This window comes from Dermacentor silvarum, chromosome 1 (genome assembly GCF_013339745.2).
Source record: "Dermacentor silvarum isolate Dsil-2018 chromosome 1, BIME_Dsil_1.4, whole genome shotgun sequence".
Taxonomy (NCBI): domain Eukaryota; kingdom Metazoa; phylum Arthropoda; class Arachnida; order Ixodida; family Ixodidae; genus Dermacentor; species Dermacentor silvarum.
In genome coordinates this window covers 137,892,716-137,915,820 of record NC_051154.1, presented here as the reverse complement: position 1 = coordinate 137,915,820, position 23,105 = coordinate 137,892,716, and the positions used below count along the sequence as shown (strand labels likewise).

Genomic DNA, 23,105 nt, shown 5'->3' with positions numbered 1-23,105 from the left:
CGAAACCACTTCCTTCGCATGCAATTCCCTCTCCCAATGCACCACCATCCCTACATTTTGTATCCCTTATCCAGGCTTTTCTACACATCTAACATTTCCACTCTCACCTATGCTAGAAAGCTATCTGTTTTCGCTTCTGCAACAGACCCCTCTTGCCGAGAACAGAGCCTACTTGCCGAGAAACCCGAAAGCAGTGCTTGTATCCCTTATCCAGGCTTTTCTACACATCTAACATTTCCGCTCTCACCTATGCTAGAAAGCTATATTTTTTCGCTTTTGCAACAGACCCCTCTTGCTGAGAACAGAGCCTACTTGCTGAGAAACCCGAAAGCAGCGCACGGGCATCACTCAGGAGCTTTAGCACAAGAAAGCTTATAATGACACATGGCAATAAAAATTACACGCTTTCCACGAATTTGTGAAAACTGCCGGTTCCAAAAAACTGAAGGACACAGAGGATTTCCTTCTATGCCACGAGCCGACTGGCTCTAGCTGCTGAGAATGTCCTCCAACTAATCACACAACCAACCACGGTTTGCTTGAACAGCCTGAAGTGGCACAGGAACTTGGCTTTATCTCGGAAAACACATACCCAGAAACCAGCTGCCGAGGCAGGGTCGCTAACAAGACGATGAGAGGAGCGACTATTACAAGCAGACACCAAGTGCATTGTCTGCTAAGAACAGAATGGGCGGTGAAACAGTTTGAATTACAAGGCAACGAGAAAAGAAGAGCATCACCTGCTAGGAGCTGAACAGGCAGTAAGGCATACGCTTTTCAAAAGTGAACGGCCTCGCCGCTCGTTCAACTCCTAGCAGATGACGTGCTTGGTTTAAAAATGACAGAAGCATGACACCTGTAAAATCCATGGCCCCTCACTGCTACACTGAAGACTGCTGAGGAAAACGTAGCCCCCAGCAAGCCATGAGACAGCGAATGAACGTTCGGAAGGATGCTTGCACAATTGCACCCCAGTGGTCAATCAGAGTAACAATGTGTGCCAACGGAAGTGAGACACAGTTGAGAATTGCAGAATATTAGATGGCATGATGAGATTTGGAAATCTGCAGGTTGTAAGATTTGGGAGTCATGGTCTTGTTGTCAGGTGTCACACAGAGGATCATGCTCTGGCCTAAGCCCCCCCACCTGAGCAACCCAGTCAAAAACAAAAAAAAATAACAAAAAAACAATTGACTCCAATTGGCTTTTCCAATAGGAATCAACTGGGACCAATAAGAACCAAATGAAAAATCCGTACTTCCAACTGGTTGCGCATGGGTCAGAGGAGGAGTTGCCAATTGTAATGAACTGGACCCAATTGGAACCGATCGGAAAATCCCTAGTTCCAACTGGTTATGACTGAGTCAAAGTGAAACCAATTCAGTCCAATTGGACTTGGTTCCAACAGAGTGGGAAATCATTACCTCCAATTGGTTACGATTGAGTCAGGAATGCAACCAATTGAGTCCAATTGGACTTGCCGGTTTGAACCAGCTAGGCCCACCTTACATTCCCAACTGAGTCTAAATGGACTACCAATAGGAATAAACTAGAACGTAAGCAACTGGAAAATCATATTTCCAGTGCATGAACCAATTCAAGGTAACTGGAATTAGTTATAGCTATATATGCATGCAGTACTGAGGCTATAGTAAACCCAGGGGTTTACTCCCTGGGTTTACCCAGGGATTGCTCCAAATGCCCGAAGTCATTTTGGAGCAATTTTTGGAGCAAGTAAAATTGTGTTAAGGAGCAGCTTGCAGCACAGTTAATTTTATTTTGAAGCAGTTTGGAGCAGACCAATCTAAATTTTGGTGCAATATTGGAATATGGCAGCGCACTTCGAAACCGCGATGAAACAGAGAATTAACCAGCACAAAGCGCACAGTAGAAGCACGCTTTGTAGCATAGCATACCAGAATATGGAAGAGTGGGTCGAGTGGCGGCACGGCGCATGTTTTCCTCTAAAGCCGAAAACATAGGTGGAACTATAATCGAACTATATATTCTAGCGCCGACGCTTATGATGATACTGGAAAATGCTCTCAAATTATGCTGTCCAATCGACGCGCTAACATAATTTCTGGGTCACCATTTGTCCCCGCATACCCAGAGAGTCATCCGAGTCATGATGATGATGATGACCCAGAGAGCTGCAATCAACTCTGGGCTGGTATATCTTAAAACTATTCCAACCTGTCTTTATTGCGATAGCAATTATATGGACACTCCAGGCGCATATCTGCCGTCGTCATGATGTTCCTTATAAAGTCCAGCGGCAATAACAACATCGCTGTGCGCCGTATGCTGTATGTGCGAGTGAAAGGGTACGAGGGTGAGCCAACGATGGCTTCTAAATCTCGCACGTGCAAGGGAAGAAAGCGGGGAGGAAGCGCGCCGTCTTCGGTCGCACGAAAAGCACCGTGGGGGGGGGGGGGGGGGGGGCGTTCTCCGACGGCTGCCGCGTATGGCCCCGCGGTGCGTGCCCTATCTTGAAAACGACCTGCAATATGGACAGAGTGCGAGTGCATGCTTCGTGCACGCTGTGTTTTCGCCGCTTAATTCACGTTGAAGCAAGAGGCAGCACTAAGGGCAATTCGCTCGCTGCTGCCGCGCTTCCTCACCCCAGCGTTCTGACAGCAAGTTTCCGCGGTCATCGAGTGAGATGTGTTCATGTTTGCTTGTGCGCGCGACACCATGCTTGTTAATTTAGTTAGTAAGCGAATGTTTGCAAGTTTATACGGATGATAAAACTACTATCCTTACTTCGTATACCTGTTGACTAATTTGCTATATCGCAATCAATGCTTCGCCTTTGGTGAAACTGCGACTTTTTATTTCAAATCCGCCATTAGCCCTTCGCGAAATGTTAAAATGGCTCAGGCCTCGCCCATATGTGCATAAAAACATATTGGCATATTTTTACGGTATACTGGCCCTGGGGACGGAGACGCCCGTCCACTGAACCTGCTGCAGCGCACGCCTCCCTAAAATCTAGTTCGCTGGCAGCGCCCTCAGCTAGGGAGCGCCGCGTCACTCGGCCCACTCAACTGTAGTCTAGTACACTCTAAATACAGTCGCCCTGGCCGTTCGGACAGCAGTGACAACAGCCGGGAGTGGCCACGCGCGCACCGGCCACTTGCCGGATCCGCCGAAAGTTCCAGTGTTATAAGCGCAAAAATCACGAGAAACTGTGTGGGAGGCGCCGTCGCGCGGTCTGCGGAATGTGAACGGACGCATTCTTTTTAGGGGAACTGATCACTTCGCTGTTCACGGCCACTGCCGGAGCACACATGCCGAAGCTGTTCTGGGGCAGCGTGGCGCAATTTCCGTCAATTTTCTGTGTTTGGCACAGTTTGGCACAGGAGTGCCACCCCTGCAAACCTGTTTTTGACAGCTGGAATCCTATTTAGGTTTGCTTTGTGGGCTATATACAGGGTGTCCCAGCTATCACACAGCAGGATTTTGAAAAAGAGGAACGGCGTTACGCGAAGCAAATCAAAAGTGTCAATGAGAAAGTTGTAGAGCAACATGAAAAACTCCCGATACAGCTTTCTGTTGCTCAATACGTGCTACATAAATGTGTTTTTCCGAGTGTGAAAGGAGCCCGCGAATACACACAGAATTGCCGCGCGACGGGCCGCTCGAGGCGCTTTGCGTGTATTTGTGGGCATCTTTCACACTCGGAAAAACACATTTATGTAGCATGTACTGAGCAACAGAAAGCTGTATCGGGAGTTTTTCACGTTGCTCTACAACTTTCTCATTGACACTTTGATAATTAGGACAGTACTTCTCGAGTTAGATAATTAATTACAATTAACTAATTAATTCTCAGTAACGAGAAAAATACTGGCGGCTACTCCACTCAACTGGATACAATACGCACTAGGTTTGCTTCGCGTAATGCCGTTACGCTTTTTTTAAATCGTGCTGCGTGATAGCTGGGACACCCTACCCTGTATATGCCCGTTGGTGGCAACTGGTAATTCCAAACAGTTGGTTTCAAATCAATTGGTACCCATTGGGTACAATTGGCACTATAACAAAAATCAATTGGTCCCGTTCCAGCTGGTCTAATTGGTCCAATGATGTACTAATTTACGATTGGATAGTTTCCCACAGGTACCAATTGGAAATTTCCCAATTGGAGTCGTTTTTTTTGACAGGGAAGTGCTGGCACCCTGTGTGGATACAAGGAATTTTTTTTTTTTTTTCGCCGTTGTCTCTTGGTTTTCATTCCATGGCTTCTTTATGCTGGTGTTTCAGCAACTGCTTGTGCATCCGCACATGCGCAGCGGTTAGTTTTGGTTTTGTCTCGTGGCCGTTTCTGTTCATTGCGCTCGTAAAAACTGATCTCTATCTGGTTTCGAATCTTTCTAAGACTCACCGCTAGATGCTCGGTCGTTTATTGCTCATTGGGGTGCAATTACATATGTTCAGAGTCGGGCACACATATATACAAACGATGCCACTGAAGAGTGGACACACTTTTAAGAGCAGAACAAGAAGCACCGGGCAGGGAGAGAGGTGGAAGGAGGCGCCATACATCTAAACTTAGAATCGCCGGTGCTGCGAAGACTCTGGACTGACACTACAGGTGCGCACGTAAAACTCTTATGTGTGTGTGTGATGGAATGGGGGAATGAAGCGTAAGTGCAAGCGCTGTTCTGCCAATAACACAGGAGCTGTGTGGCACGGTTCCATGCTGGGTCTTTTTGATTTTTTTTTCTCTTGATGCAGTCCTTCAAAGTATGGTGCGCACCACTTGAATAAACATTTAACGTTGCCGTCGTCACCACAATTTTAGCGGTGCCTTTTTTTTTTTTTTTTTGAAACTGACTATAGGTCAACAAAATAATTAGATTACCTACCTAAAAAATATTTACTCACTCAGACTCGCTCACAAAATTTATTTATTGCTTAAGGCTCATTTGGTCTCAGACTCACCAAAATTCTACTCAGTTGGGCTCACTTGGACTCACGGGTCAGTCCAAGTCTGAGTTAGTCGACTCATGAATGAATTTGCCAACCTATGACCCATATCCATTGCAGATTCAATGATGCAGACTTTTCTGGCTTTTATCACAGTGAGCATTATCTTGATTAGCAATGAAACTTGTCCTTATAAAGAAACCAATCTCAAAGAAAGGAAACAGACTGCTCAAGCTCAGCTTCGCTTATAGTCTACTTCGCTAACATTTCACGCACTCAGGCGCTGCAGAGAAGTGCATTGATTTTGCATTATTGATAAGCGTTTATTCCACAGACATTGTGACGAGCTATCAACTTAGCTGCAAAATGACAAATAAGTCCAGTGGATGCACCATTGCATTCCACTCAGTACCCTCAGCACTGGAGTACTCACTCCAGTTCTTTCCACTGGTGGCACCAGCATTGTGTGCACATGCACTACAGCTCCCACTGAGCAGCTGTGTGCAGCTTGTTAGGATGTATAGGTCTGACTGGAGTGAACGGTAAGTATTAAGCTAAAACTGCTGTGTTACTGGCAGATATGATAGAACAAGTGATGAGACAAGAGCAAAACTAGCATTTACCTTTCGCTTGATGAACTCAAGTAGACATTCTTGACCACGGATGAAGAAGTTGTGAAAAAACTCTATCTCCTCTCGCTCTGACCTCAGGCCCTGGTCTATGTTTGGCAGTTTGCGAAAGCCATCTGGGGTGGGGGGGTGAAAGGAGGGGAGGGGGACACAGACATCATTGAATCCTCACTCAATGTGTTTACTGATGGATGCAACAAATGTGTATTTTGAAGCAGCATTCTGAAATCGACCTCACATAACTGCAATTTCTCAAAGATGCCACAAAGTCAAACATATAAGATCACAGCATGGCAGTCATTCACTCAGAATGCTCTATACAAGGCTTCATCAAATGCTCTGATCCGAGAAGTGTCACAATCTATGTTCTTCAAAAATTTTTAATGAACTGAATTAAACAATGACTTCATTTTGAAATTTTACACTCTCATTTCTTGTCAAATAAAATAACCAAGAAATGATGGCCTATCTTGATAATGAGAGACAGTCGTGGCTTTCCTACTGCACTGCAAAACTGATCAATTATGGGGTTCAACGTGTTCCCAAGTATGATCTTGGTGCTATTTTGGAGGCGAGATTGTTCACTGTTTTCTGACACTTTGGGAAGGCTTGAAAATTAGTACTTCAACCAAAGGTAGCAACATCTCGCACAGTAAATGGCTTCTAGTGAATGTCACACTTAGCAACATGAATGGCAGAAACTGCCCCATCCCCTTATAGGCATAATTTGGGTAAGCAAAGAGCAAATAGGCCAGGATACGTACACTGGCACTTTTGCATTAGGCTCTACAGCTGAGTGAAATGACAGTAAGCAGCCAAAAAGACACCAAAACAGATGCGCTCATTGGATTGAAAAATAAATGCCACACAACAGCCCAATCACACTGGACTATCAAAATAGTGTGATGAAACTCTGTGTCCCAAAGTCAACATTATCCAGAACTATTGACATGAATTGCCTCATCAACCATGCCGCATGGGGTAAGCAAAGTACAAAGGGGCCAGGATGCATCAAGCTCAAATCCTGTGCATCTCCTGGTGCACAGGATCAACAGTCCAATGTGGACTGAAGAGACATATGGTATTATTTTGAAATCATTAAAAACATATTGGAAAAAAAGGCCATGCTGCAATGATAGTTGAATATTGTCATATTAGTGTTGCTTTCCCTGGTTGATTGAAATTCTTTAACAGCCTTCATGTATGCATGCCTTCTTCATACCGGATGAACTCCCATACACAACAATTAGATTACCACAGCGCCTATTTATTCACACAAATAACATTAACAGCCCCCCAACTCACTGGTTATTAAATAGTAAAACTTTAACAGCATTATGTATTCTAATAAAACAAAATTTTCTTCCCTGCCATTTCAATTTCACTGCAGTATACAGCGGCTGCAAAGAGCTGCATAAACTTTCAAATTATAGAATAAAGTGCATATCAATCATGAAATATTTCTTCGCCCACTGTGAGTGGACTTGGAGGGGGAGTATAAAATCTAACGAGAGCTGTTTAAAATCCAAACTAACTTTGAATCCAATCAAAGATGTTCAGAATCTACTAAAAATTATATGACAAATGATTGAATAAAGAAAAAAACTGATATATAGGTACAATGTAGGCTAAGGGGACCCAGCAATATCTTGCAATAATTAAATATGACTTAGGAGAAAAACCCACATCTTGGCAGCTTGTGCAGGGCATGGAACATGCATGAGATCATGATCCCAATAATGCATACTTTGGCAAATAATTGCTGTTTGTTATTTCCCCTTTTGCACCTAGAGCGAAGTAGTTTACAGTAGTCATCTTCACTATCATCTCTGCAGCTTTTCTATTCGCAGTTATCTGATGATGGACTTGGCACAGAATCTGACATGCTGGTCAGACTTGTACACAAATTACAGAAAAAAAGTAACCAATAACAATTATTTCATTCAAAAATGTATTTGATTTCAGTGATAAATTACTGCTCCATGAAAGTAATTGAGCAATTACTAAAATGTAATTGATTACTTTTTAGTTACTTTCCTCCTAATATTTATTAACATTGCAAAAATATAGTAAATAGAATGAACCGGTCTGGCTGTATAAGCACATGCTCTGCAGTCCTTCACACATTGCTTATGTTCATTAATTGTTTTTCAACATCGTCGTCGATCATCTTCCCTTGTTTTCTTGTGGAGACATCAGCAGCTACATTGAAAACTCTATGGATGTGCGGGCTGGAGGCAAGGGTGGCATTGTACCATGCAAACTCCTTGCACACAAGGTTTTGGTTACTCAATGCTGTGATGCTCGCCAAATGGGTCCTCTAGGAACCGCAGCACTTTATTGCTGCTGGGGCTAAGCGAAGGCACTCCCAGTAGGGGCAGTGAAAAAAAGAAAAATTGTCCATAGGCGATTCCACGGCATCAACATTTGAACTGGTCATTGCTACAGAACCATATAAGTGTCGGTTATGTTTGATGGCAAACATCTGGTGTAGCTCCTGCCAGTGCCCTTCACTCGTTAGCCATTTAGACTTAAATGAGGAATAGTAGTGAATGCACCATCAGATGTACAAGTTCGTCGAAAAGCTGGCCAAATCTGTAGCGTAACTAAAAATACAAATGCATATTAAGTAGCCCTAAAAATCCTGTTCGTGTGTTACAATCGCAAAATTAGGTATATATGTGCCACATATGAAACTGATAGGAACATGTACACTTAACGGCCATAAACTTCTGTCTATATCAGAGAAGTCATAGACTGCACTAAGCAAAGAAGAAATGAGCAGCAGCAGCTCTTACCGCTTATGAAGGCCACTTAAAAGCACGTTCAAGAGTTGTGCAAATCTGCAAGCCGGTTATATGTTCAGGTGATCGAGGCATAGCTGCAGCACACTGATTATAGGAAGAAGATAACCCATGACATGGACGATGTCACTTGCACACCACAGGCCTTCTACTATACTTCCCGCCAAATTCAAAGTGCTTAAAATAGTGTTACAGCATGTCTCGTCAATAGAGTTACTGGTTACATGCATTTGGTTACGGAAAAAAGTAACTGAATAACAGTGAGTGTTACTGAGTAAACAAAGTAATCGTTAAATTACAATACTACCAAAACTTGAATTGATTACAACTAATTAACTACACATAATTCTTTACATACAAGTCTGATACTGGTACAGTGCACACCACCCTGCCGAACTAAGGTAATTAACAGTCAAGAACTGCCAAACTTTAGCAGGGTGAAGTTCATTTGAAGACAAGTGAGACAGAATTTTTGCTGTTAACCAAGTTGCTGTGTAATATAAGGGGTGACCGCTTTTAAGTTTTCCAGAATTTAAAAAAATTGCCTGTGGCAGACAGCACAATTATTCTCCTTGAGCTGGATTATTCGAAGAGGCGGACATTACTAGCATGAGAAATTGAAACACATTATCAACTAATTAACAAAAATTCACTAATTACCTTTTCATATCACCAAACTGGTGTCATTCTATGAATTTATTCCAAGTGAATACGCCTTGCAAGCTCAACGGCTACTATTCGTAAATTGTAAAATGTGCCGTAAATTATTTGGAAGTTAATTCGTGAATTTTCTTAAATTAGTGGAGTATGTGTTTCAATTGATCACACAGGCAGCCACAACAAACGAACGGCCTTTTAAACGAAGTGCTTATTTTGTGCAGAGCGCCCGTCGCCGATTTACGTCGAGCGCCTACGCCTAGTCACTCTGCCAGACCACGCAGCGACAGGCGGACCATCCAACTGACCATTGGAAGGAACCCGCCGGACCGCCAAATGCTTCTGCGCATCCTCATGAGCCCTGACGTTACCAGCTGGGTACTTAAACGGTTCCTCGACTGAGAGCGGCATCACACAGGAGCAGTCCAGGCAGCCACAACAAACGAACGGCCTTTTAAACGAAGTGCTTATTTTGTGCAGGTACGTTCTATTCATATTGCTACGGAACAGTATTTGCCTTGACGAAGAGGCGAGCAGTGTGAAGACGACGACGAAGATTAGAGGCTACTGCGGGCTGTGGCTTCTTGGCCAAGTGCGGCGCATTTCTTTGTAAATATACTTGTATATAGCTTTTCGTCTGCGTCTTCCTACGTAACATATCTGGTGGAGGTGGACGTTCCCTGTACCTCGTCACGGAGCTTCGCAGTGGACGGTACGTCGAGTCTTCCGTCATGGCTCCCGCCGACGACAGCTCGACTCAGCCAGCTCCGACACCTGCTGCCACTTCGACGACCTACATCGCTCTCCCCGCTTCCCGCGATCCTGGCGTATTCTCGGGCAAAGATGGGGAAGACGTCGACGACTGGATCAGCCTGTACGAACACATCAGCCGCAATAACCGGTGGGACCCTACTATCATGCTCGCCAACGCACTCTTTTACCTCGGTGGCACACCTCGAGTTTGGTTTCGGACACACGAAGAGGAGATCACCAGTTGGGATTCGCTTAAGCAAAAGCTCCGAGACTTGTTCGGAAACCCCTACGGTCACCAACTTGCCGCGCAGAGGGCGTTATCCGGCCGTGTGCAGACGTCCACAGAGCCCTACGTCACATACATCCAAGACGTCTTGGCTCTGTGCCGCAAAGTTGACGCACACATGACTGAGCCAGACAAGGTTTCCCACATCCTCAAAGGCATTGCCGATGACGCCTTCAACTTGCTCGTATTCAACAACGTGGCGACCGTGGATGCAGTTATAAAAGAGTGTCGCCGCCTGGAACTCGCTAAAAGCCAACGTATCGACCAGCAGTTTGCCCGTCTGCCCAACACCCCAGCGACATCTTCCTGTGCCGACGCTCCTCGTCCCAACAACACTGGTGATGTTACCAGGATCGTCCGGCGTGAGATTGAGGCCGCCTATCCGGCTGCCTTCGACTCCAGCTCCTCCAACGCACCTGCAGTCATGGTTTCCCTGATACAGGCAGTTGTCCGCCAGGAGTTCGCGAACATGGGTCTTCACACCGTCTGCTCGGCCCATCGCCCTGATACCCATCCGGCTTCTTCGATTACGCCCCGTCCCACTTCTTATTACCCACCACGTTTCCGCAACCCATCTGAATGGCGCACTGCTGACGACATGCACATTTGTTTTCACTGCCGTAGAATCGGGCACATTTCTCGCCACTGTCGCAGTCGTTGGAGTTCCCCGACCCGGTCTACTTATACTGCCTACTCTCGCCCAGGTGGCCCTTCTCGGCCCTATGCCGCTCGCTCCGATAATGCCGCCACTGATTCTCCTGCGCCGAACCGCCCCTATTCTCGTTCGCCTTCGCCCCAACGACGACAATCTCGCTCTCCTCAGCCCCGTCGCTCCTATTCGCCGACTCCCTTCGGACGCCGCTCCCAGCCGGAAAACTAGACGATGCAGCGCCTCGAGGTGACGCTGCATTGCTCCCTACGCCGCCAAATCCTCTACTGACGTTGCCCACTCATCTGAACCTTCTTGACGTGCAAGTCGACGGTGTTTCTGTATCTGCTCTTATAGACACTGGGGCGCATGTATCCGTAATGAGTGCTGACCTTCGTAACCGGCTGAAGAAGATACTCACACCCCCCACGACGCCTGTTGTCCGTGTCGCCGATGGCGGAACAGCCCCCGTAATTGGTATGTGTGCCGCCCGCGTCTCCTTCGCCGATCGCTCCACTATCGTGCTATTCACAGTCATCGCCCACTGTCCCCACGACATCATCCTCGGCTTGGACTTCCTCTCCGCGCATTCTGCTCTCATCGACTGTTCCGCCAGTACTCTCCGCCTTGACCTGCCTGTTCTGGATCCCTCTGAACCACACCCTAGTCGCCTCAGTTCCGTCAACTTCGTTCGCTTGCCACCTTCGGCACTGACCTACGTTGACTTAGTGTCATCCCCACCAGTGCCCGACGGTCACTACATCGCGGCTCCCATGCAAGACGTCCTGCTTACACACGGGATCACTGTGCCTCATACAGTTTTATCTATTACGGCGAATTGCGTCTGCCTGCCCGTGGTCAATTTTGGCTTGACGGCACAAGTGCTGCCACGCGGGATGTCTCTGGCCCAGCTTTGCTCATTCGAGGATCACTCAGTAGCATCTATTGCAGTAGACGACAATTCAGCCGATCCTCCTCTACCATCGCAGTCGGCAACTTGTGCCATTGCCGACTTGCAGAAAATGATTGCGCCCGACATGCCGTCCGAGCACGCTCGTGAGCTCTACCGCGTTTTGTTATCCTATCACGATATTTTTGACTTTAACGATCGTCCCTTGGCCCAAACTACAGCTGTTAAACATCGCATTAATACCGGCGATGCCCCTCCTATTCATCGCCGCCCGTATCGAGTGTCCCCGGCTGAGCGTCAAGTTATTCACGCTGAAGTTCGCAAAATGCTTGCCAAGAACATTATTGAACCGTCGTGTAGTCCATGGGCGTCACCTGTTGTACTTGTAAAGAAGAAGGATGGCTCATGGCGCTTTTGCGTGGATTATCGGCACCTGAACAGGGTTACCAAAAAGGACGTGATCCCTGCCAGCGTCGGAAAACACCTCAGGTGCTACCTGCTGGTCATCTCCAGCCGATCACCGTCCCTGTGGAACCGTTCTTTCGTGTTGGATTAGACCTCCTCGGCCCCTTTCCCACGTCATCTTCGGGGAACAAATGAGTAGCCGTTGCAACTGATTACGCCACCCGATACGCTATCACGCGGGCTCTCCCTACCAGTTGCGCCACTGACGTCGCGGACTTTCTCTTGCGTGACATTATCTTGGTTCATGGCGCCCCGCGACAGCTGCTTACTGACCGTGGTCGCAACTTCCTGTCGAAAGTTATCGCCGACATTGTGCGTTCCTGCTCCACTCAACACAAGCTGACTACCTCATACCATCCTCAAACGAATGGCCTGACGGAGCGGTTAAACCGTACCCTTACCGATATGCTGTCGAAGTACGTTTCCAAGGACCACCACGACTGGGACATTGCCCTTCCTTACGTCACATTTGCGTACAATTCTTCCCGGCACGACACCGCCGGATTTTCTCCATTTTATTTACTGTACGGTCGCGAACCGACCTTGCCCCTTGATACGGCACTTCCTCCTGCTGCGATCTCCACAAGCGAGTATGCGCGCGACGCCATCGCCCTCGCCGACCATGCACGCCAGCTTGCCCGTGCTCGACTGACGGCCTCGCAAACCACTCAGCAGCGTCAGTACAACGCCCGCCACCGTGACGTGCAGTTTTCGCCTGGTGCGCTCGTGCTCCTGTGGTCGCCCTCTCGTCACATCGGGCTTTCAGAGAAGCTCCTTTCGCGATACACTGGGCCCTACCGCGTGCTGCGCCAGGTGACGCCTGTGACGTATGAAATTGAACCTGTGAGTTCGACCTCGCCGTCTACACTGGCATCTAGTGATGTCGTGCACGTCAGTAGGCTCAAGGCCTACTACAGTGCTTCAGAGTCCGGCCTTTAATCGCTCCGGGACGGCGCTTTTGCCGCCGGGGGTAGTGCTACGGAACAGTATTTGCCTTGACGAAGAGGCGAGCAGTGTGAAGACGACGACGAAGATTAGAGGCTACTGCGGGCTGTGGCTTCTTGGCCAAGTGCGGCGCATTTCTTTGTAAATATACTTGTATATAGCTTTTCGTCTGCGTCTTCCTACGTAACAATATTGTCACTTAAGTAATTATTACTGAGGCTGCCGGACTGCTCCTTACTGTGTGCGCAATATGAGTGAAAAGGCTCCTACGACCGTTAAAGAACTTTCCAAGGCTTTGGCAGACTTGACTAGTAGAATTGATGTGAAATATGATGAAATGAAACGCGACCTAGTGAGCTTGATAAAAACTGAGCTGGACCCTGTAAAACAAGCAATGAACTTCATCAATGAAAGCTTCGAGGCATTTCGAGCAGAAATGCAAACGCTAAAAGGCGAAATAGCCAAAGTTAAGGACGACAATAGGGAAATAAAAAACAACTTGCGTCTTGCAAAGGAACTCGGAGACATTAGGAAAGAGCTAACTGACATGCAGCAATACAGTCGTAAGACCAACCTGGAAATAAAAGGGATACCTTTAGCCCGAGACGAAGATCTAACCTTTGACAATGAAAGCAATTTCAACTTGCATTGGCTCTGAAATTGCTGAGTCCGACATCGAAGTAATTCATCGAGTCCCGTCGAAGGACAAACAGAAACCCAACATCATAGTAAAATTCCACTCTCGCAAAGTGAGGGACCGGGTTCTGAGAGCGGCAAAAAAACAGAGGTTGAACACGTACACCGTGGGATTCAAGGATAGTTCGCCAGTGTTCGTGAATGAGCACCTTTGTCCAGCAAATAAGATACTTTTAGCAAAATCACTGAATGCAAAACGCGAAAAAAATTGGAAGTTCGCCTGGGTGTCAGACGGCAAAGTGTTAATGCGCAAGACAGAAAATTCGAGGGTTCTGCACGTGACATGCACGGAGGACCTCGAAAGAGTACAGTAACCGATCGAGATGAATAATAACGCAGAAGTTGAAAGGGCGTGGCTCAAACATAAAAACATATCAATGTTCCATTGCAATATCCGCAGCATAAAGAAAAATCTCGACCAGCTACTAATCTATTTGTCACAACATTCATTTCAATACGATATAATCGCAATAACAGAAACATGGCTAAAGGAAGATGATTGCGTAAATATACCTGGATATGTGATGTTGTCACAGCCGAGAGCGCATGCGACACGTGGCGGTGGAGTAGCCATGTTTATCAGGAACGAGCTCAGTTTCCAGCGTCTAACTGATATCTCGAGCACTCAGCAATCTGCGGAAACTCTATTTGCGACGATTGAATGTGGTGTCATAGCCGGTGTAGTATGTCGCCCCCCAAGCTCAAGCGTAGATGAGTTCATATCTGTCATGGAAAGTGTGCTGATTCAATGTGTAACCTCGCATTCTCAGATAATAATCTCTGGTGACTTCAATATAGATCTGCTAAAGGATCAGTGCCATGACTACTTGTTCCTCCTACAATCATTTAATCTTAGAAATGTTATAACCAAACAAACACGTTTTTCGGAAACTTCTGCCACACTTATTGATCACATGCTGTGCAGTCTTGATACTAATGTAGAAGCTGGTGTCTATGATTTTGCAATTGCTGATCACCACCCGACTTTTCTTTTTATGCCACAATCGTACTTGCATCATACTCGTAAAACAGAAAAGTTGCTCCCGAGATTTCACGCACGCGTTAATTATTCATAAGTACCCACCCTCTTGCAACACACTATGTTCGAAATGCTGTATAACGACGACGTACAAGTAGAATGTGATAACATTATTTGCAGTATCACGAATGCAATAAAGCAGTCATCGTATACGTGCACACGACGTAGGTATGATCACGCCATATGTCCTTGGTTAACACAGCCTATTCTCGCACTACTGAAGAAAAAAGATTATTACCACAATAAGCTAAAGTTAAACAAAACAAATGTATATTACAAGGCTCAATTTAAGTACTTCAGAAATCAGTCAGTTGGGCTAATGCGTAAATCTAAAAGGGCATATTATGCACGTATCGTTGCCCACTGCGATACAAAACAAACGTGGCAAATAGTCAAGAAAGTGACAGGGCTCGATAACAAAAAGAAGATTCTCCCTGACAACGTCACAGCTAGCCTTACAAATGATTTTAATGATTATTTTGCCACGGTTGGCGAAAACATTACGAAACAATTTACTGCTGCACGGCCCATCACTTACGTTGAAAGATGTGAAAACAAATTTAGCTTTCAGGTCATAACAGAAGAGCTGGTGACGTCTGCTATAAAAAATGTAAAGCTAAACAAAACCACAGGGATTGATGGTATACAAGCTAGGGTACTGAAAGACAATCCAGATATTCTGAGTGCTCCACTTTGTCATTTATTTAACCATTCATTAAATGCAAATTACTATCCAGATGTATTAAAAATGGCCAAAGTTGTACCAGTATACAAAACGGGCAACCATAATATTCCCGGCAGCTACAGACCGATATCCGTATTGAGTATAGTAAACAATATCTTTGAAAAATTAATCGCTCAACAGCTTAAGGACTTCCTTAGCAGGAATAACATAGTTTGCCCGGAACAGCATGGTTTCGTCTCAGGGAAATCCACATCAACAGCTGTCCTTACCTCATCTCAAATACTCAATTCTGCCCTCAACCATCAAAAGATTGCTATTGGAATTTTCATCGACATAAAAAAGGCATTTGATACCATTTGTCACTCGACACTACTGAAAAAACTGAAGTGCTATGGTATTATTGATGGCACTCATGACTTCTTATCCAGTTATCTCACATCGCGAAAGCAGAAAGTACTAATTGACGGTTTTCTATCCAAACCTAAGAATGTCACATGTGGTGTACCGCAAGGATCCGTATTGGGTCCCATTTTATTCGCTCTATACGTTAATAATTTCCAGCGGATTCTACAATCGTCTAAAGCATTAATGTATGTGGATTATACTGTAATTTTATTTACAGGTAGTTCACTTGAAACCTTACAATATACGGTATCTAATGAACTACAAGCTGTTTCAATGTGGTTTCGTGAAAACCAACTGTTACTAAATGCCGATAAAACAAAATATGTTATTTTCCATTCACGAATGAAAACTCTGAACAACGTTTCAATTAGCATATCATTAAACAATCGGACCATTGAATGTGTTCCGACTATTAAATATCTAGGCATTATATTTGACAGTAACATTAACTGGAGAGACCAAATCAGTACCGTTTGCAAAAAGTTGTCATTCAGCTGTTACACTCTCATACGAGCACGTCAATACTTTGATTTGACATTGCTGCGAACATTATATTTTAGCCTATTTCACTGCCACCTTAGCTATTGTTGCGAGTCGTGGGGCCAAACGTACATAACATACCTTACTCCGTTATTCCGATTACAAAAACGGGTTGTTCGTGCGATTACTTTCTCCTCGGTGCGTCATCCCTCTAATCCTCTATTTCAGAGGCTGCGTATACTGCCGTTTACTGACATACGGAACTACAAGATTTCCTGCTTAGTAAATAAAATACTAAACACAAGCACACCTCTGCCGCGTACCATTTTCACGTTTCCGTCGTTAAACACACGGCATGCACGCAATGGTAATCTTAATCTTCCTTTATGTTCGAATGTGTACGGCGAAAGGTTAATTCAATTCTCTGGTGTTAAGCTATGGAACAATTTGCCTCTTGAAATAAAACTCGCAAGAAATTTTGACTTTACATGCAAATGCCACTACTTAACTTACCAAGCACGTTCTTGAGATTTTTATATTAAAAAAATTATGTGTATGTTAATTTGTTGTTTTTCTTTGTTCTTTCTTTTTGTTTGTTTTCAGCACAGTTCTGTGAATATATATAGTATTTACCGCTTATGTATGATACTTTCGCTACTTTGTTTGTATAAGACTGCTAATTATTGCAATACATTTTTTTTTTGTATTGGACCCATCACTAGCCGCTTTAGGCTATGGGACCAAATATCCTTGTACGCATTTTTATATTATTGTATAATAAAATTACCCTTTCATTGATTGATAAAAATTTCTCATGCAAATAATGTCAGTCTCTCTGAATAATCCAGCTCAAGGACTACAATTACGTTATCTGCAACAGGCAATTTTTAAAAATTCCAGGGAGCTTAAAAATGATTACCCAGTATATTATCACTAGAGGCCGGAACTTGGGGCACAATGCCTATTTCTTCCTTACCACTTTATCATGCCTATTTAACATATAAGCATGAACTATGTGTCTAGGAACAATTTAGTGGCACCTTTATTATGCCTATTAATGGCATTTCGATGTTGGTGCCTATATTAGGTTTTCAGAGCCTAAAAAAATCTTTTTTCCGTGTTTTGTCCTAGCCTCATTTTATTTCTAATACTAATGGACGCTGGGGAACTTGGCTATCGGCAGCTAATTATTACAACAAACACTTTGCCAGTGCAAAGGCTGTGCAGTGGGGTCTGCACAAGGTAGAGCATCAAGCCGCTCCCTGTACCTAAGGTCCTCAGTTGAAAACTAAGTAACTACCTTTTTTCAGACTTAGAATGGCTGGAAAAAAAAGTTTAAAGAAAAAAAAAACCTTTGGGAGCCAGTGAGACATGCTAGTTCAGCTGCTGCCACATTAGAAAGAACCACTGTACAAAAAAAAAAAAAAAAAAAAAAAAAACACTTCCTCGCCATAACAGGAATTGGTGGTACTACCACCAGAGTGGCCATTGGTACTATCTGCCTCATGAATTCCACAATTAATCACTTAGTCCTCAGCTGCCAGCACAGTGAAAGGTGCTAGGTGAGCAAATGGTGCCCAGGAAGCTCATGGCAGGGAGATATGGAAGGAATTCGGATTAATCACACCAAAAGGTGGCACACAAAACAAAGGACCACAGTACCACAGCCAACACTGCTGCTGCCACTGCTATCACACACCATGGCCACTGTAACCCCAGTGGCTTTTTTATTTAATCATTTTTATTCATGATACCTCAAAGGCCCCAGAAAGGGACATTACATGAGGGGTGGGCACGTAGAAAAATGGTGGGACAGGTTAAGTGGCGTGACTTGAAAGATGATATTCAATGGCAGCTTTGAAACGAGAAATGTTTGTGGCGAGGGCGATGTCAGAAGGAAGGGTATTCCCAATTCTCGGGCTGTGTGCAAAAAGAAAGAACGCCGATACATAGTGGAATGGGCGCGTGGTAGATACACAGCATTGGGATGCGTATGGCGGGAGAAACGGTGTGCTGGAATGATGATTTGGTTACCTGTGGGCAGCGAATGAATGAACCTAAAAAATAAAAAAAGACAAGCACTTTTGCGGCGGGAGCTGAGCGAGGGAAGACAAAACCGGAATTTTAAGGCTGAGACACTTGTATTATAGTAGTCAGAAAGAATGAACCTGGCAGCACGGTTCTGAACCACTTCAAGGGAATTAATCATACTAACCTAGTGGTTGTCATAGATAGCACAGGCATATTCTAGTTCAGAACGGATTAGGGCTTTATATGCAAGTAGCTTGACTGAGGGAGATGCTGAAGACAAGTTACGGCATTGATAACCTAGTAATCGATTGCAGGAATTAGTCAACTGATTAATATGATCACCAAGACCATAGCACTACTTGTGTTGTTACTACTGAGGCTGTTAAGGTGATTCTTCAATCCCCGTATTTTTCACATACTTTACGAAGAGCAGTTGTCAGCAGCTGTCACTAATCAGCTGTCACTGAGCAGCTGTCATTGAGCAGTTGTCCCTGTGTGCTACTCACTGCTGTCACTGCTATTGCTGTATTCACTGCTCAAATCACCGCAGTTCAAAAAATATGCAAGTCCTGAAAAGGTGTGTTTTTCTTTTTTTTTTTTTTTTCCTAACACAAGCTGACTTCTGAGACATAATTAGGTTCTCAGCCACACAGCGCACAAACTTGAAGATCCGAGTCTGAGGCTCAATGGCCTTGTCAATGTAGGAAGTTCGGAATGTGACGAGTTGTTTGAACAAGACTATTTCCAACACTGCTGTCACTGAGTGCATTGTCTATTATGTGGCAAGATTTATTGGAAGGAAGCCAAGCCAGAAATCAACTTGTGCATTTTACAAGAAAGTCCTCGACCACTGACAAAAGGGCTTTTGCAAAGCACCTGAAGCAGACCTTATGAATTGTAAAACAAGGGCAGCTGAGAGACCCCCTGAACAACCAACAAGCTGTGCTTAGGTTGGACAGGAAATGAAAACCTATGTACCAAATGAATAAATATACCCCTACATCCTCTTTAAGGAAACTGAGGAGAAGTATTTAAAGCATGCAGGCAAAAGGAATGTTTATAATGAAGCAGTAGATGTGCTGGAAAGCTTAAAATTCACTTTTCATGTAGTCTCCACAAAGAGGACATGCTTGCCAAACTGCTTCATTATTTTGCCTTGCACAAATTGCCATAACTCGTGTAAAGACTTTTGGCCATGTGAGCACCATGTTGAGTAGTTTTTTTTTTTTTTCTTTGTACTCTTTATACTGCATATTTCTGTGACCACCCTTTCAATTTTGCACTGAAAGAAACAATGCTATAGTTTTCATGCTCTAGCTGAACTGCAAGTATATCTGCACAGAAATAACTGGCTAGGCGATCATGCAGCATCATAATTTCGTACATGTGTTTCTGAAAATGTTGTAGACCATCAGCATCCTGTTACTGAAACTAGCAATAGGCTGTGGCACACACTGAAGAAAACTCAGAAGCATTGAAAGAAAGTGGGTCCTAGTCGTTAAACATATTAGAGCAGAGTTACATGACCTGGGCTGCCACTTCTCAAAACTTGCCGCCATTACTAGTTTTTGAAGAAGGTTATGTCAACCTCATATAATACCTATGTCCATTAAGAGTGTAGGCAATGCGATCATGCAAAACCAAATTGCATGCATCGATACGCTCTTTGTCTCCTTTTTTTACAGTAATAATGAAAGACCAGACTTTCTGTCACTAAAAAAACGGACTTTTAGAAGCCTAATACAGGCTCAGCCTCATTTTAGGCACGATAGGGGCCAAAATAGGCACTATTGACCCTTTTCGCGGCGATCCCGTAGGCGCTGCCATATTTGATCACGTGGTGACGCGTCCATTGCTTGCCTCAGCTGCCTCTGTTGCCTCCGTGTTTACAATGGATGTACATGACGCCCCATGCAGCTAAGGAAACCTCCGTTTCGGGAGATATCGTAGACGCTGACTGGGTGGTTGACACAAAGCTTTGGTCACAGCTTCAGAGGTCATGTAAAAGCGTTTTCAAAGCTCATTAAGCTTTGTCCAAACGGCGCGAGCAGCGTATATGGTGCTTTATCTAAAAATGAGGCTAAAAATGTATTCTAAGCTATCCAAGCTTTCCCCTTAGTAATTGAGTCAGGATCAGTGTATTTTGCTCTTCGTTCTTTATTTTACCTATACTTAGAAGCAGCGGCTTGTCGCGCTTCTGACTCAGTGAAGTTCGTCGGTGTGGTCACTATCGGATTATTTTATGCCTAATCGCTCGCGGGTGTGCTCAGTTGCAATAATTAGTTTTTGCTGCACACAAGGCCTGGAACGTAGCTGTTATGTTCTTTGTAATAGCTTGTAGCAAATATGTAGTATCGCTAGTAACTCGTTTACTCCTGTGGACCGTGACAAAACATTCAGCTTCGACCATTTAGTGTGCCGTAGGTGTAGTGTGCACCCATTCACATATTCTTAATACATTGGCGCTAGAGTGTGCGTAAGTTTGTGTGGGAGTTGGGATAGACGTGTGTAGATAACGTGCGTGAAACTTACTATGCCAGGAAGTGGTGCTACTCCCTTTGTCATTGTTTAACAAGCGGTACTAACTCTTGCCGACATTCCGGGGCTCAAGTCTTTTCTTTTGGCGCTCTTTGGCCACATCTGGCCCTTGCGCCAATAAACCCCACAAATCAATCAATCAAGTCTTTTCTTTGGAGGTTAGCTATACAACGCTGACATGAATTTTTGTGAATTTTGTGAAAAGTCATACATTGAGAAGGCCCAGGTAACAGAGGCTGTCCGTATGTAGCAACGGTCCGTGAACTTGGTCACACATATTCATTCCATTCCTTATTATGCCAGTCACTATTTTTGCAGCCAACTGCTGCAGGCGTATTCAATCCACCGCTCCACATTTTGCAGCATGAATGGAGCACAGGGCGTAAGCGAAAACCCTGCAGTTGCCTTTCCGACAGCTTTCGCTGAGGCAACGTATGGCACGCTGCCGAAAGTGCCATCTCTTTTTTCAAGAACAAACTGCTCCGCGAAAAGGGTCAATAAGTTATTTGCTATCCACAACCTGTTTTGTGTACTGAATGTGTGTGGTTAATTTAATGGCAAGAAAACATAAGTAGTGTTGACTTGTGAGGCCAAAGGTAGCAACCACACTATGCAAGCTATCACAATGCTTCACAATGCTGGGCTATAGCTGAGCACACGAGAGGATACATCTGTCTATCGGTATACTGCAGCCAACCCTTTGTTTAATACAACTGTTCTAATGCAACAAGCTGGTAATGTATATATAATAGCCAAAATTGTTTGCTTACAATGCCGCACTGAGTGGAGCAAGCACGAAAAAACAAAAAGATGCCGAATAAACCTTTAATGAGAAAATCTAAAATCCACACTTAACGAATCGAAATGCGAGTGCTTACAAACCTTTGTAAAAGTTATAAGGACAGTAACACGCAAGGATTATTTCTAGGCTTTTGTGTTCGATATTGTCCATTACCTTGCTCGAAATAAGCTTGCAGGTGGAAAACAATCAACTTGGACAAAGGTGAATGGGATGATCTTGTATTTTGGTATGTTTTACAGCTGCACGCACTCTGGGATTTTCGGGTGTTTGCTGTATGAACCTCCATAATTTTTTTTTTTTGAGCTGAAAAAAATCCTTAGTTCTTGTTTAAAAGTGATTCTTACACAATTTTTTTTTTTTTTCACATCTGCTACAACACACATGAGCTGCAGTGAACTTGCGTTCTGGAACGATAGCTGTGTCACGACTCATTAACGTATTTATAAAAAAAATAAGGAGAGTTTTTTTTTTTCCCGCAATTTTTAGCCTCGAAGTCACCCCCCACCTTGTATGCAAATTTTGCTTGGCTTCACGGCAGCCGAAATTTCACCTTACAGTGTGGCTTTACGGCAGCGTACGCCATGGTGCCGTGAAGCCACACTATAAAGAGAAATTAGCGCTGCCGTGATGCCACACCCTAAAGACAAAATTCGCATATAACCCGCACTCCACATGTTGAAGCTCTCCCCCCCCCCCCCTTTCACGGTCGCCATTTGGCATTTCGGCTGTTTTAGTAAGTCAGTATTTCAGGTGATCCCCGCCGAGTCTCGATGATCCGTTGGCTACTCTGTGTTGCCTTATATTGGTGTGCACACTCAATTTTTTTTTCTTGGGTCCCCCTCAATTGCACCGTCGCCTTATAATCATGACCTCCTTATAATAGAATACATACGGTAATTGTACGTAATAACTCTTCCTAGAGTGCTTTTCGAATGTGACTATGGTGTTATGCTTTGCAAAATGTGTCTATTTATTATACGTCGGAGCAGATGAGTGTGTATCTGTGGAGTATGTGCCTCCTTACGTACAGTTATTAAAAGGAAGAGTGGGGGGGGAAATGGACAAGATGAGGAGCAGAGTTTACTGCTTAAGATGAACTGCTATCACCTGATTGTCTCCGTGCAATCACACAGGAGCAAAGATGTCGAAAACGGGGACCACATAACTAGGGTCAACAATACTCCCGGTGAACTTTGCATGCTTTTGCCGAACACACGCACAGTGCACTCTCTACTTGCTAGCAAGCTATGGTCTAAACTGCGCCTTTCTTTCTCAGATCCCCATATGCAGGGTAACATGGAGTTGTGTGTCCACTGCCAAGAAGGAGGCTTTTGGCGATCTTTTAGGAGCGAAGCTCCTTATGGCAGCTACCCGTTCCGTCCCCGTCGTCGTAGTA

The 23,105-nt window shown here is 44.5% G+C and overlaps 1 protein-coding gene across 5 annotated transcripts in view; it reads right to left on the bottom strand.

Annotated features, from left to right (window-relative positions):
- The window catches only part of LOC119436099 (heat shock factor protein-like), a 125,641-nt gene that overhangs the window by 90,048 nt on the left and 12,488 nt on the right, over positions 1-23,105 (bottom strand). For 4 of the 5 annotated variants that reach the window (XM_037702845.2, XM_037702844.2, XM_049660912.1 and 1 more), the window contains exon 3: positions 5,559-5,680. The exons of the other annotated variant lie outside the window; for it this stretch is intronic. In XM_037702845.2, coding sequence (XP_037558773.1) covers positions 5,559-5,680 — 122 coding nt within the window. The remainder of the gene's footprint in view (positions 1-5,558; positions 5,681-23,105) is intronic. 5 annotated transcript variants of the gene reach the window in all.